At 45.2% G+C, this 13,680-nt stretch overlaps 1 protein-coding gene and 1 long non-coding RNA gene across 2 annotated transcripts in view; one reads left to right on the forward strand and one right to left on the reverse strand.

Annotated features, from left to right (window-relative positions):
- Positions 1 to 13,680, forward strand: part of LOC130369230 (uncharacterized) — a 46,081-nt gene that overhangs the window by 9,861 nt on the left and 22,540 nt on the right. The window lies entirely within an intron of this gene.
- The window catches only part of NUP107 (nucleoporin 107), a 71,646-nt gene that overhangs the window by 6,191 nt on the left and 51,775 nt on the right, over positions 1 to 13,680 (reverse strand). The window contains 7 exon segments of the mRNA XM_056574190.1: positions 3,086 to 3,199; positions 5,052 to 5,177; positions 6,564 to 6,724; positions 7,689 to 7,791; positions 8,024 to 8,136; positions 8,293 to 8,443; positions 9,796 to 9,834. Coding sequence (XP_056430165.1) covers positions 3,086 to 3,199; positions 5,052 to 5,177; positions 6,564 to 6,724; positions 7,689 to 7,791; positions 8,024 to 8,136; positions 8,293 to 8,443; positions 9,796 to 9,834 — 807 coding nt within the window.

Below are 13,680 nucleotides of genomic sequence, written 5' to 3' on the forward strand. Positions count from 1 at the left end.
TACAGTATTCTGCGCAGATTTGATGAGCAGGATTTCAAGCTGTGTTCAGTCAGTTTACATTGTGATCTGCAGCAGAAAATCCTGCGCATCAAATCTGCGCAGAATACTGTACTTGTGAATAGACCCTAAGGGTACGTTCACACGTATGCAGATTTGATGCGCAGGATTTTCTGCTGCAGATTTCAGTGTAAAATAAATGACTGAGCACAGCTTCTAATCTGCAGTTACAAAGCCTGAGCATCAAATCTGCGCAGGATCCGGTACGTGTGAACATACCCTTAATATGAAAGTAACTTTGTAATTTACTGCTTTGGGCAAAAAAGCCAGCTGCTCTGTTGGACAGTTATATAAATATGGCTGTGCCAAGAAAGGTCTTCTCAGAAAAGTAGTAACATGGAGAAATACAATATATAAAATTATATTATAATATATATATATATATATATATATATATATATATACATAAATACATAAATATATACATAAATATATACATAAATATATACACACACACACACACTTTTTTTTTATATATTGCATATATATCACAGCTGTGGAAATCCTATCACCCGACGCCCGGGACAAGTAATTTTGGGTGTCGGGCAGGTAAATTTATCATAGATTTAGCCCTGTATCGGACTAGCAGGGACAGACAGACTTCCCCCTTATTTTCTTTAATGCTGGTTTGAGGCGCAGGAGCCGGTGCAAGTCTGCACCTCACACCGGCGCTCAGAGTGTATGGAGGGGGCGGCGGCGGCCCCCAGCTGACCGCAGAGCCCGAGGTCGCAACTTTGCATTACATAATTAAGACACACCCCCTTATCTACCCCTCCCGCAGGATGGAGGGCGCAGCTCTACATTACCCAAGACGACAGGGGGAGAGAAAGGACGTAGACAGCTCGGTACACAGCTCCATCCCCCGCACACAGCTCTACCCCTCCCCCTGCTCTGTCTCCACAGGACCTAATCCACCACGGGGAGGCTGCATGTTTGCATGGGGAAAACACAGAGCGGGGGGAGGAGAGGAGAGAGGACGTCCGGTGTGAGGGGAGATTTTCAAACCCATGTAACCTCACACAGTGGTGTGACTACAGCTCTGATGTCCACTCATGGCCAGCTCAGATGAGGAGGCCGAGAATGCAGGCAGCAGCGGCAGGAAGGGTGGTTGTATATGTATAGTGTGAGTATGTGTGAATGATGTCTGTCTTATGTGTGATGTGTGTATGTAATGTATAATGTGTGTATGATGTCTGTCTGTGTGTGATGTGTGTGTATGTGATGTGTGATGTATGATGTGGGATGGGCAGCGGTGGGTGTATGTATGATGTGTGCATATGTGTGATGTGTGTATGATGTCTGTCTGTGTGATGTGTGTAAATAATGTATGATGTGGGAGGGAAGCAGTGGGTGTATGAATGATGTGTGCATATGTATGGTGTGAGTGTATATGTGTATGATGTATCTGTGATGTGTGTATGTAATGTATGATGTGGCAGGGGTGTGTGTGTGTGTGTGTATGTATGATATGGGGGCAGTGGCTGGTGCATGTTTGATATGTGTATGTATGAATGAATGTTTTGTATAGGGGCGGACTGTCACGTCTGGCATTAGGGCAGTGCCCAAGGGCCCGTGCCTCGGGGGTTTACTGCCGCCGCTGCCAGTTGTGCCATCTAATTTTATTTATTTTTAGTGGTTTCTGGACACCCGCACTGAATTGCACCCCCAGAATCCCACCCCCTTCATACTCGCCCGCCGACCAAGAGCCCCACGAATGCACGCAAACACGCCCGAACCAAAACTACAACTTCCAGCATGTTGCACCATAACCTGAACTGTAGAATTATAAAGTGTAACATGCTGGGAGTTGTAGTTTTGGGTCGGGTAAGCTGCAGAGCTATAGGCTGTATCAGGGCATGCTGGGTGTTGTAGTTACTTACTGTAATTCCCAGTAGTCCTTGACACATCCTATGGCTCTGCAGCTGACACGAACCAAAACTACAACTCCCAGCATGTTACACAATAAACTTAACTGTACTACTATACAGTGCAACATGCTGCAACACCCATGCAACCATAGGCTGTATCAGGGCATGCTGGGAGCTGTAGTTATCTAGTAACTTAATGCAACTTCCAGCATTTTCTGACACAAAATGCACCACACAAACTGGAAAAGCAGAACACCCCCCAGTAACACCTAAGTCCCTATGAAAACTGAAAAATAGTGATTAAAATATTTTAAAAAGTGCGTATACATGTGAATAAGCCCCTTTCCTAATAAAAGTTTCCAATTTTCTTTAAATAAAAATAATGTACAAAAATAAACATAAGTGGTATCGCTGCATGTGGAAATGTCCAGACTATTAAAATGTAATGTTAATTAAACCATACGGTGAACGGTGTAAATGTAAAAAAAAAATAGTCCAGAATTGCTCATTTTTGGTCACTTCATATGAGAATTTTTTATAAGGTGATAAAGTTACATCTAGACTTTTCTGGGCTTTCCTCGGGTGTAAAAGGAGCTAGTTACAGCTCTTCCGCTGCTAATAGCCTGGCATGCTGCGATCACCGTAGCTGCTATTAAACCATTAGATCACCGCTGTCAAAGTTGACAGCAGTGTCTAAAGGGATCTTATATCCATCCCTGGTGGTCTAGTGGGGGGAATCGTACTATTTTGGTGGAAATTATTTTATCTACCAGGACAAGTGGATTTTCTTGAGGGACAAGTAGATTGTGTTCCGCTTTAGTCCCTTGGACAAGTAGTTTTTTTTTTTTAATTTCCACACCCCTGTATGTATGTATGTATGTATGTATGTATGTATGTATGTGTGTGTGTGTGTGTGTGTGTGTGTGTGTGTGTGTGTGTGTGTGTGTGTATAATAAAAATATATATATATAGTCTATGAATACAAAATAAGCACATGTAGAAGTGATGTCAGAGTGTCCACAAACCTACTGATTTTTTTTATTTTTCTCTTAACTTTCACACGCTATTCCCCTATTCATAAATGTGAAGGCATTTTAAAAAAAACAATAGAGGTCAACATATATGTATAAAATTTTTCAACTGAGTACAAGATAACTTACATCTCTTACATCCACCATCCAGCCTCCATCGACAAACAGCAAAACATTGTAAATTTTCTCTTTTACATCAACTGTTAACACATCTAGATGATTCTTCCAGGTACTAAAATCCATCTAAAATGAAATAAAGATCTAGGTTAGTGCTAAGGATGCAAAAAAAATGTCAGCAACCAAAAATTATTGGGTTAAAACAGTGCAATCGGCATAGTGGCTAAAAGGAAAATACACTCCAAAATAAACCAATTGGGGGAAAGTGCTCTAAAACACAACTTTCAATCTAGATGGTTGAAATACACCAATGTAGTGAACCCAATAAAACCTAATTAACAATTGTATGTATCAAAGGGTATCCTTAGACAATTGTACAATACTATGTATCAATCCCAACGCCTTTTTGCTGCATGTAGCAGCTTCCTCAGGGGAACAAGAGTGGCACAATTTGGATAAAGTAGTCTATTTAGCTCAGTGTCTCAAATAACCAGGTAAGTACAAGATACACAGATACATGCATGGGTCTGCAGCATTTGCAAAATGCTCTATTGCTATGTTTAGCAGTCTGAAACAAACATAAGGTCGCTGCCATAAGGTAGCAGGCAACAGACATCAGGGTCACTGTCATAAGATAATAGACCATCAGCATAAGTCCAATGACCCAATGATATATAGCATGACACAAGAGAGATACATGTTTACTAGACCACTTGAATTCCTGGAGGTAACTGGTCCTCCAAGAAAACAGTTAAGGTCCGGTCTAAAAGGTTAGCTGTAGGCCTGAGCGCTACCTAAAATGGTAGGGAGCCAACACTGTGGCTACTGGGTGAAAATACACTCCGAAAATGGGGGTTGAAGTTTCTTACAGTAGAAGTGTGGCATGTGCACAAATGGACTTTCGCATGTCAGACAGAAGCAGTGCAGTAGGCACCACACAGAGTATAAGGAGCCTTCTTCCTGTATACTAGTGTTTTTTTGTTCAGCGTTCCGTTCTTTCCCCAGTGTGGTGCTCTGTGTTTTTCACATATAATGAGGTGCAGAAAGGCAGTACTGGCTGGAAAAAAAGTGCACCCCGTTCCATAGCCCCAGCACGATCTGTGTGTCCTGTCCTCCTGGCATAACAACCATGTCCTCTAAGCCAGGCTCCTTCTGCCAACTGTTCATGAGTCACCCCTCTCTGTTCTGCAGGGGTTCTCTCTATTTGCAGACAGGATTGGGCTAAGGAGCCGGCACGCTGCACCAGTCGGGGGTGCCAAGCAGACTCACCTGGGAAAAGTCACCTTAGCTTTAGCCATGGAGGAAGTGCTTGCCCACCGCTTGGGCTGACTTGTGTGGCAGGGGCAACTCCCTCTTGTAGCTTTCACTGGGGATGTGGCTGTCAGGCAACAGATGAGCAGGAGCAGACATGTTGCCAGGTAAAGATGGATGGATCTCAGTGTGTACACCTGTAGCTCTATAGCTAGTGTAGATCTATAACTCCAAGCATGCCCATGCTGTGAGTTGGAGGTTCTGCAACAGCTGCAGAGCCACAGGTTGAGATACTGCTGTATAGTGCAGCTGACCCAAAACAGTTACAACTCCCAGGATACCCTGACAAAGCCTATGGCTCTGCAGCTCCCAGCAAGTTTCACTATATAGTAGTATAGTACAAGTTAAAGTGCAACATGTTGGGAGTTGTAGTTTTGGTTTGGGTCAGCTGAAAGCCTTACACTGTCAGGGCATGCTGGGAGTTATAGTTCGTAACTAACTTCACTAAATAGTACTACACTTTCTAAGTGTGTCCAACATTTTCATTTTAACACACAGCTAGTTACAACTAATACCACTGACCACAAGGAAGTTTAGACTTAAAATTAAACATTTATTTTTCATTTTAATAGGTGTAAATTTCACCAAATGCTTCATATTATTTTACATTTACCAGTTTTCTTATTCTCCCGCCTGCCTGCCTGACACACACAAGCTAAATACTTGCCTCATACTTCTTTTCTCTGTGCTCATAAGCTACTTTCTCTGTAAAGGAAGCATGTTCAACTAGTCCTGGTTTCTGAGGTGGAGAACTCATATGCTTGAACCACTCATTGAATGCTTCATGTGCTTCCTGTAGAACATAAAATAGCAAAGCTTGTTACTCAGGTTATACCACCATCAAAATGTAATCCCTTGGCGACATTGGTCGTAAATATACAGCACAGCCGCCTGAGCCTTCCTGCACCGCACATTTAGTAATGCAGGAAGTCAATGAGCTGAACTCGTGTCACAGATGGCGAGTGACGGCTGCCATTGGCAGCTGGCACTCAATCAATCACTGATATCAGTGATTCAGCTGATGTTGGTAATTTAACCCCTTAAGTGACACAATCACTAGCAATCATGCCATTTAAGAGATGCAATCCTTTTTAGGACATATCATGATGCTGGCAGTTCCATTGTGGATAATACAAATAAAATAACACTTTATAATTAAATATTCCAATGTGTACTGATCAGTCACCTTTTTTGTTTCTTGATACGTCCTTCCATTCCAAAGATATGCAAGTTTAGATTTTGTCTGACAATTAAGAATTGTCAGATGGGCATGAACTTAATGATTTTTACTCCTTTTTAAAATTAAGGCATGATTATAAACTCAAGGTGAGAAGGTTTTACATTGAGAGGGCAGGTATATCTAATAAACACTGCCCCCCCCCCCCCACATAACTTGGGAATGGGAGGGTATATCAAGAATCTGTAAAAAGGTGTGTGATCAGGGCAAATTAAGCTATTTAGTAACAAACCAAGCAAGTTTATTGATAGAAGTGATGCAGTAAAAAGCATAGTACATAATGTCGGGGGAGTAGCCCAGGCAGTAGAATGACACTGCAATGGTAAGTAAAGAACACTAAACAGAAAACTAAATAAAACTGAACATGACGGTGTATCGGCCGAATAAGGCTGGGTTCACACTACGGTTTGTAATTACGGTTCCCGTATACGGCTGGGAGGAGTGGTGGGCGGGGTTTAATCGCGGCGCCCGCACTCAGCCGTATTCGGGAACCGTAGTTCATGTATGTCTATGAGCCGACCGGAGTGAACCGCAGCCTCCGGTCGGCTGCTTTTTCGGCCATATGTGGTTTCCCGACCGCAGGCAAAAAACGTGGTCGACCACGTTTTTGCCTGCGGTTGGGAAACCGCATACGGTTTCCCAACCGCATACGCCCAGCCCTCCTCCCAACCGTATATGGGAATCGTAATGACAAACCGTAGTGTGAACCCAGCCTAAGAGAGTTTAGGCCAGCTAGGAAACATACAATTCAACATAAAACTATATAGAGTACCTAAAAAGGTCAGGGCCACTCTAAGCTGTCAAAATCTCAATTGTTTTAGGATGGCCACAAGTCCTCTTTAACCTAAGAATTTGCTGTTAGCTACAAGGATGAAACCCTCTACCCCTAGCTACAGGTTGACTTAAATAGTACACAAATAGTAACAATTCACAAGATCTCACCAAGTACGCTCTTATACACAAATGCTCCCGGATAGCATTGTCATCCTCAGCTGGTAGAGCACTGTCCATCCCTTGCTCCTCCCATTGAGAGTAGATCTCTGCTATTGAATCCTGTGGTATCTTGCCAAATACGTCTTTTGCAGCTTCATGCTTCTTTGTGGCTAAAACGTGTATGGAAAAATAGAACAGTAACTAACTGGGCAGCTAAAGACAGAATAAATTACACTTCTAAAATACATGGTAAGCAAACTACTTGGGATTGTTGTTTTCCTACCTAAAAAGCTATTGTGATTTTTAAAATCAGGTTTTAGGATGCTCTCAGTTCAGATTATTCTGGTGAGGTTATAAAAATTGCTCTCCTATTCATTAAGCAGTTGTTATTCTCACACTGTACATAGATAGTATTTCTGGGTAGTCAGAGGTTCTTCATAATTGGTTTATCCAAGGCCTGGACAAATCCTAACCAGGTTTTAGAGCAAGCACAAAAATGCAGGTCCTATTGCTAGCTGATGTATGTAGCTTCCTGCATCAGTATTTGCAGAGACCAAACCAGAGAGAGTGCTAAGCAAGGGGGAGATACATTTAACACTAGTAGGAAGTGCACACAGCCAAGCCAAAGTTTTTTCAGCCCTGGTCTTATTATTTTCTGAAAGAATCCATTAATGTTTTACTAGCCCCTTACTATATATTTAGTTATAGAGGCAAATAAAAAAAAAACAGTAGAATTACAATTTATGGCACCAGCATGTTTACAATAGGTATTTGCCGGTTTTAAAAGGAAAATTCTAATCTCATGAACTGATGGTATATCAAGAGGATATGCAATTACTTCATTATCAGTAGGGGTCTGTTCTTCGACCTCCATAGATGGTTTGAATGTAGGGGCTATGTTGCCCCTTCAGTGTCTCAGCACAGCCGTTCCTGTGCAGGGGAACTACAGCACAGGTCAATTCAAGTGAGGAAGCCAACTGTTCAGTGAAGGTGCCTTAGCGCTGTCCTTTCTTAGGCTGGAGCCCTAGTGATCATAAGGTGACTGTATATCCTAGCGATATACTGTGATTTTATGTGCAAGGAATACACCTTTTACTTTATTTTCACACAGCTTGCAATAAGACCAAAGCTTACCCAGAAACGTCCGCATGATGGCATTGCTTTGTTTTAGAGCTTCAGCCCTTTGTGAAGGATCAAAAACCAGCCAGTCTATCACATCAATCTTTGCTCTGTCCTCCTGTTTAAAATAGTTATTGCAGTGATTTGCATTTTGATGATAGATAACTGTGATAATTGTCATAAAAAACACACAGAACACAGCTATAAATCCGTGTTATCCATTGTATTGTGCCACAAGAAACCAATGCAAAGGATCAAAGACCAGGCAAGCTATTTCACATGCGGCTTTATGTTTTCAGCCGTGCTGAACTGTTGTCCAGGTTTTAGCTACAGCTCTCTACTTATATTACCTCATTTGTGCCAGAATCCAGAGCTGGTGTAAAGTCATGATGAGAAAATTCCCCTCCATTTTTTCTTCGTGTGTTTTCTACCACTCTCTTAGTAATTGTTGCAACATCCAAACCTGCATATAAATAAATCGGGCAAGTTTAGTTTATTTTAGCATGCAGTTTGCTCCCTTTATGACAGAAGTTCTATAGACAAATGGCAATTCTTATCAATCAATTTCTTGGCCTCTTTGGGAAGGGGTATAACATAAAACATTAGTTTGTGTAACAACCTGCTTCCTTTGCCAGCTCCAGACACTGATGGCGCTGTTCTGGTTCAGTCACATTTTCTAGAAATGCTGCATATTGTGTGATGCCTAGATCTTGTGGAAGGTGGCTGACATAGAAAGCAATCAGACTAACTTGCTTCTCATTCACAAGTTTCTAAAGTATAAAAAGAGAAAAAAATAAGTCTTCGATTAACTGTTTAGTAAACCATAACATATGAACAATATGTAGTTAAAGAAGAGAACTAGGTACCCATCTACAGTACAATGTATATAACCGTTATATATATATATATATATATATATATATATATATATATTTATATTACACAGTTAAAATCAAGAAATCTATTTACTGGACAAATGCGTAAGTGCAACATCTTAGATGCATGTAGCCACATCCTAAAGATGCCGTTTGAAGTAACTAAAAAATGCTTAGCTTTTTTTAATATGATGTTTGAATGGGAAATTGATCTAGTCATTTCACAACTGTGCAAACCATGCTACTTTAGGGTTGTTTCACACAAAATATTTGAGTTTCTCAGTCCCCCCAATAAATCTACTTCTGACCTAAGCTTAAAAACTGCAGACATCTTAACCCCTATCCTTTGGATTGGGGATACGATGTCTAGGAGCAGAGTACCCCCTATCCAAAAGATAGGGAATAAGATGTCTGATCGCGGGGGTCCCACCGCTGGGGACCCCTGTGATCTCCCTGCTGCACCCAGCATTCTGTTAGAGTGTTGGGTGCAGCGCTGGAGACCCCCCCTCCCATAGTCTTGCATTGAGGGGGCATGGCCGTGATGTCATGAGCCTCCGCCCCGCATCGCCAGTCATCGGGCACGGAGCAAAGTTCGCTCTGTGCACTGGATGTCTGGGGTGCCACAGCCGAGATCACAGGGGGGTCCCCAGAAGCAGGACCTTCGCAATCAGACATCATATTCTCTATCCTTTGGACAGGGGAGAAGATGTCTAGGGGCGGAGTACCCCTTTAAGAGAGTCCTGCAGTACATGATCATTGTTTTAACTAGCTTTTTAAAAATCACTCTTAAAACTGCTTCTGGCTAGAGTGTCTCCCCTGCCTTGTTTTCTTTTACCAGACCCATATGTGAATTACTGTTCCTTGACCACAACAGTTAGGAGACAAAAATCCTTCACTGAAGGCATATAAGGATGTTTGATAAAGGAAAGAGGACATATTCCTGTCTTTGTCGTGCACAATTTGTCAAACATTTCTGGTTCAAGATTTTTGGATAAACCACACCAAGTTATTTCTACAATAATGCATGTATGTCTTCAACTGTATACACAATAAAATAATATTGTGTGTCAAAAGAGGCAAAAGGCTGCCATTAGAGCTGTAAATATTCAGTGTATTCTCCATATCTAAAAATGAATTTTGATAGTTGCAGGTGTCTTAAGAGTTGGTACATTGAAAACATAAAAAGGTCTTATAAACATATCCAAACAAGCTACAGCAGTAGGGCAATAATAATCCAAATTTTTTACCTGTATGTAAGTCTTCAGTACCTCCACTGATACTTCCTCCTAAAAATAGGTTGGTAAAATTCATTAGTTTTAGAAACGAAAACAGGCAATTTACACATATTAGGCAACACATAACACACCTGAAGTTATGGTCAAATTTAATTTAAAAACTTTGCATTTTGATGTACACAATTTGGAAATAATAAAATATAGAAAAATAAAGTTCACTATAGTCACGTCTTAAATGTGTTATTTAACAAAAAGTATGATTTTTGGACTTAAAAGCTCTCTTGGAGCTTCTATTGGGGGACACAGCACCATGGGTATATGCTGCTTGCCACGAGGAGGCTGACACTAGGCAAAAAACAAAAGAAGGTCGGCCCATCCCGGAAGGATATACCAGTCTTCTGGCTCTGAGCAACTCCGTTTAGTCCCAAAGCAGAGGAGAGCCGACCAAGACAGAACTGTCCGAACAAACCCCAGAAAAAGAAGGGAACCGACCACAAACAAAAACACCCCCGAACCACGTGGCGGAAACTGGCTGGTCACCAAACCAATGGGCGGGTCCCCCAATAGAAGCTCCGAGAAAGATTTTACGGTAAGTCCAAAAATCTACTTTACTTGAGCGCTTCATTGGAGGACACGGGACCATGGGACGTCCCAAAGCAGTCCCTGGGGAGGGATAGACTAACATCCCAGCCAGAACAGAACTCAGGCGGACAACAGAAATGCCTCCTGGAGAACCTTGCGGCCAAGGCCTGCGTTAGGATGCAAAAGTATGAACATGGTAAAACTTGGCAAAGGTGTTCAGAGACGACCAAGTAGCTGCCTTGCAAACCTGTAGGGCAGAAGCCCCATGGCTGATCACCCAAGGCGCGCCCACCGTGCAGGTGGAGTGAGCCATCACCCATGCAATGGTACGCCTCTGAAATGGCAGAGCGTATCCACCGGGAGATAGTGCCCTTGGAGGCCGGAAGCCCCTTGCGCCGTCCCTCAGGAAGCATAAACAGGGAATCACACCGCTGAAAAGGAGGAAGTGACCAACAAAATGGTCCGAACCGCTCCAAACCAAGTCCAGCTTGTGAAGCTGGCGCTCTCGTGGATGAGAAGGGCACAGGCAGAAGTAAGGGAACGCAATCTCCTTGTTTAAGTGAAAAGAAAACCTTGGGCTGAAAGGAGGGCACAGGCCGAAGGACTACCTTGTCTTGGTGAAGCACCAGGAAAAGGGAACGACGAGAGGGCGACCAATTCAGATACCCTGCGAACGGACGTAACAGAGATAAGGAAGGCTACCTTCCAGGAAAGGAAGCGAAGGGAAATCTGACCAAGAGGCTCAAAGGGAGAACCCTGTAGAGCATCCAGAACGAGGTTGAGGTCCCAAGGGGCAGTAGGGGACCGGAATGGGGGAACCTCGTGAGCCACGCCCTGCAAAAAGGTCCGCACATGAAGATCGGACGCAAGCGGGCGTTGGAAGAGGACAGACAGCGCTGAAACCTGCCCTTTGATGGAACTGAGGGCAAGACGCATCTCCAGTCCCGATTGCAGGTGGGAGAAAGAACGAGCCTCACACCAGCGGAAATAGGCCCGCCAGGTACGGTGGTAAATCCTGGCGGACGAAGGATTCCGATCGCGGAGCATGGTATGCAAAAAACTCGAGTCCTCAAAACCACGGTCTCCACACCCACGCCGCCAAACGCGGTGGATGTAAATTGGGGTGGCAGAGGGGTCCTTGGGAGAGGAGGTCGGGGCGATCCGGGGCAAAGACTGAAGGGAACGTCTGCTACGAGACCGACCACGTCGGCATACCACATGCGACACAACCAGTACGGGGCTACTAGAATCGCCGAGGGAAAAGGTAGGGCAGAGCAAAGTGGCTCCAAGGGACCACAAGAGTGTCTACTGCTAGAGCCAGGGGATCCCGTGACCTGGAGACAAAGCGAGGGACCTTCCTGTTATGGTGGGACGCGAAGAGATACACGTCTGGAGTTCCCCAGCAGCGACAGATCAGAGAGAAAGCTTCCGGATGAAGGGACCACTCATCCGGGTCGGTGGTGGAGCAACTGAGAAAGTCCGCTTCCCAATTGTCGATCCCGGGAATGTGCACCGCCGATATGGCCGGAACATGAAGTTCCGCCCGGGAGAGCATCTTTGACACTTCTGCCATGGGCGCCGAGCTGCGGGTGCCGCTCTGGTGGTTGATGTACGCCACGGCACTGGCGTTGTCCGTCTGCACTCGCACCGAGAGGTCTCTGAGCAGGAGACTCCAGTGACGAAGGCACAGGAAGATCGCACAGAGCTCCAGGATGTCGATGGGGAGATCTGACTCAGACGAGGTCCAACGGCCTTGAACAGTCTCATCCCGAAAGACACCTCTCCAGCCAAGGAGACTTGCGTCCATTGTCCGAACAGGTTAAGTGAGAGGCAGGAAGGAGCGACCCTCTCGAAGGTGGGGGGGACCGGAGAAACAAGTAGCGGAAGTCATATTCCATTGCTGGAGAAACAAGGGGGATTTGTTCCACTGGGAAAGTATGGCCCACTGGAGGGGACGGTACCGAAATTGGGCAAATGGGACTGCCTCCATGGAGGCCACCATCTTGCCCAGGACAGACATGCAGGTACAGACCGGAACCAGACACGGCCGTTGAAGCAAGCGAATCCTAGACAACAACAACAACTCCTGAAGCTTGTCCTCCGGAAGAGTAAGACGGGCCGCCGCTGTGTCAAAGTGGAGTACGAGAAAAGGTGAGAGATTGGGACAGATTGGATTTCGCGCGGTTGATGATCCAAACAAAACTGGAGAGAGTCTGTAGATGACGTCGAGGCTGACCCGGTTCTGTTCCAGGGAGGACGCAGTGAGGAGATGTTCGTCCTGATAGGGGAGGACTGAAACCACCACCACCACCACCACCACCACCCCCCCCCCCCCCCCACCACCACCCCCCCCCCCCCCCCACGAGGAGCAGTTGCCAGTCCGAAGGCTAGCGCGACAAACTGAAAATGCCCCGCAGGGACAGCGAACCGAGGAAACCTTTGGTGGGCCGGGTAGATCGGAATGTGTAAGTAGGCATCCTGTATGTCCATGGAGGCAACCACTGACTAGAGAGATTCCATCTGGAAATGGCGTAGTCGCACATGACTGTTCAGAAGCTTCAAATCGAAAATAGGACGGACAGTGCTGTCCTTCTTGGGAACTTGGAATAGAACCCTGAAAAACTTTCCTGAGGAGGGACCGGCACCATCACCCCCTGAGCCAGGAGGGTGCGAAGGGCCACCTGAAAAGCTGCGTCAAGTGCGGCAGAACGAGGGGGGCTGGACCGGAAAAAACGATCCCGGGGAACTTAAGAAAATTCTGACGCTTCAAAGGCAAATTTAGCCAGATTTTCAATACGTTTATCCAAAGGGTCTTTGAACGAGGCGGCACCAGCCAGCGGTAGGGTAGTGGATTTAAATAACCGTGACACAAGAGGGTCTACCGTAGGAGGGGGAAGACCACTTCGCCACCAAGTCTTGAGGGAATGGAAAGAGAGCCTGGAACTTCTTAGACCCATGGAAGAGTTTGTCTGGATGCTTCCAGGCCGCATCCAACAGCTCGTCAACTTCGGTGTGAGAGCTGAAAACTTGGGGAGCCCGCCGCACGCGGCAGAAGGACACTGCAGGGGCCGCGCCTGAAGTTCCTGGGTCCTGTATGTGGAAGGTGTCCCTGACTGCCCACACCGGGCCGTCCACCAGATCTGACATACAGGAAGCCTCTTCCGAGTCAGAGGGGGTTACGATTCCACCAGCTTTCCTGGGGACCGGGAACGCACTGTAGGGTTCTTGGAATGGGTGGATGGGGATGGAGGTGCGGGACCAGGAACGGACACTGGGTGACCGATCACAGCAGCGCCTGTAAAGTGGAGAACAGGA

Source organism: Hyla sarda, chromosome 4 (assembly GCF_029499605.1).
Source record: "Hyla sarda isolate aHylSar1 chromosome 4, aHylSar1.hap1, whole genome shotgun sequence".
NCBI lineage: Eukaryota > Metazoa > Chordata > Amphibia > Anura > Hylidae > Hyla > Hyla sarda.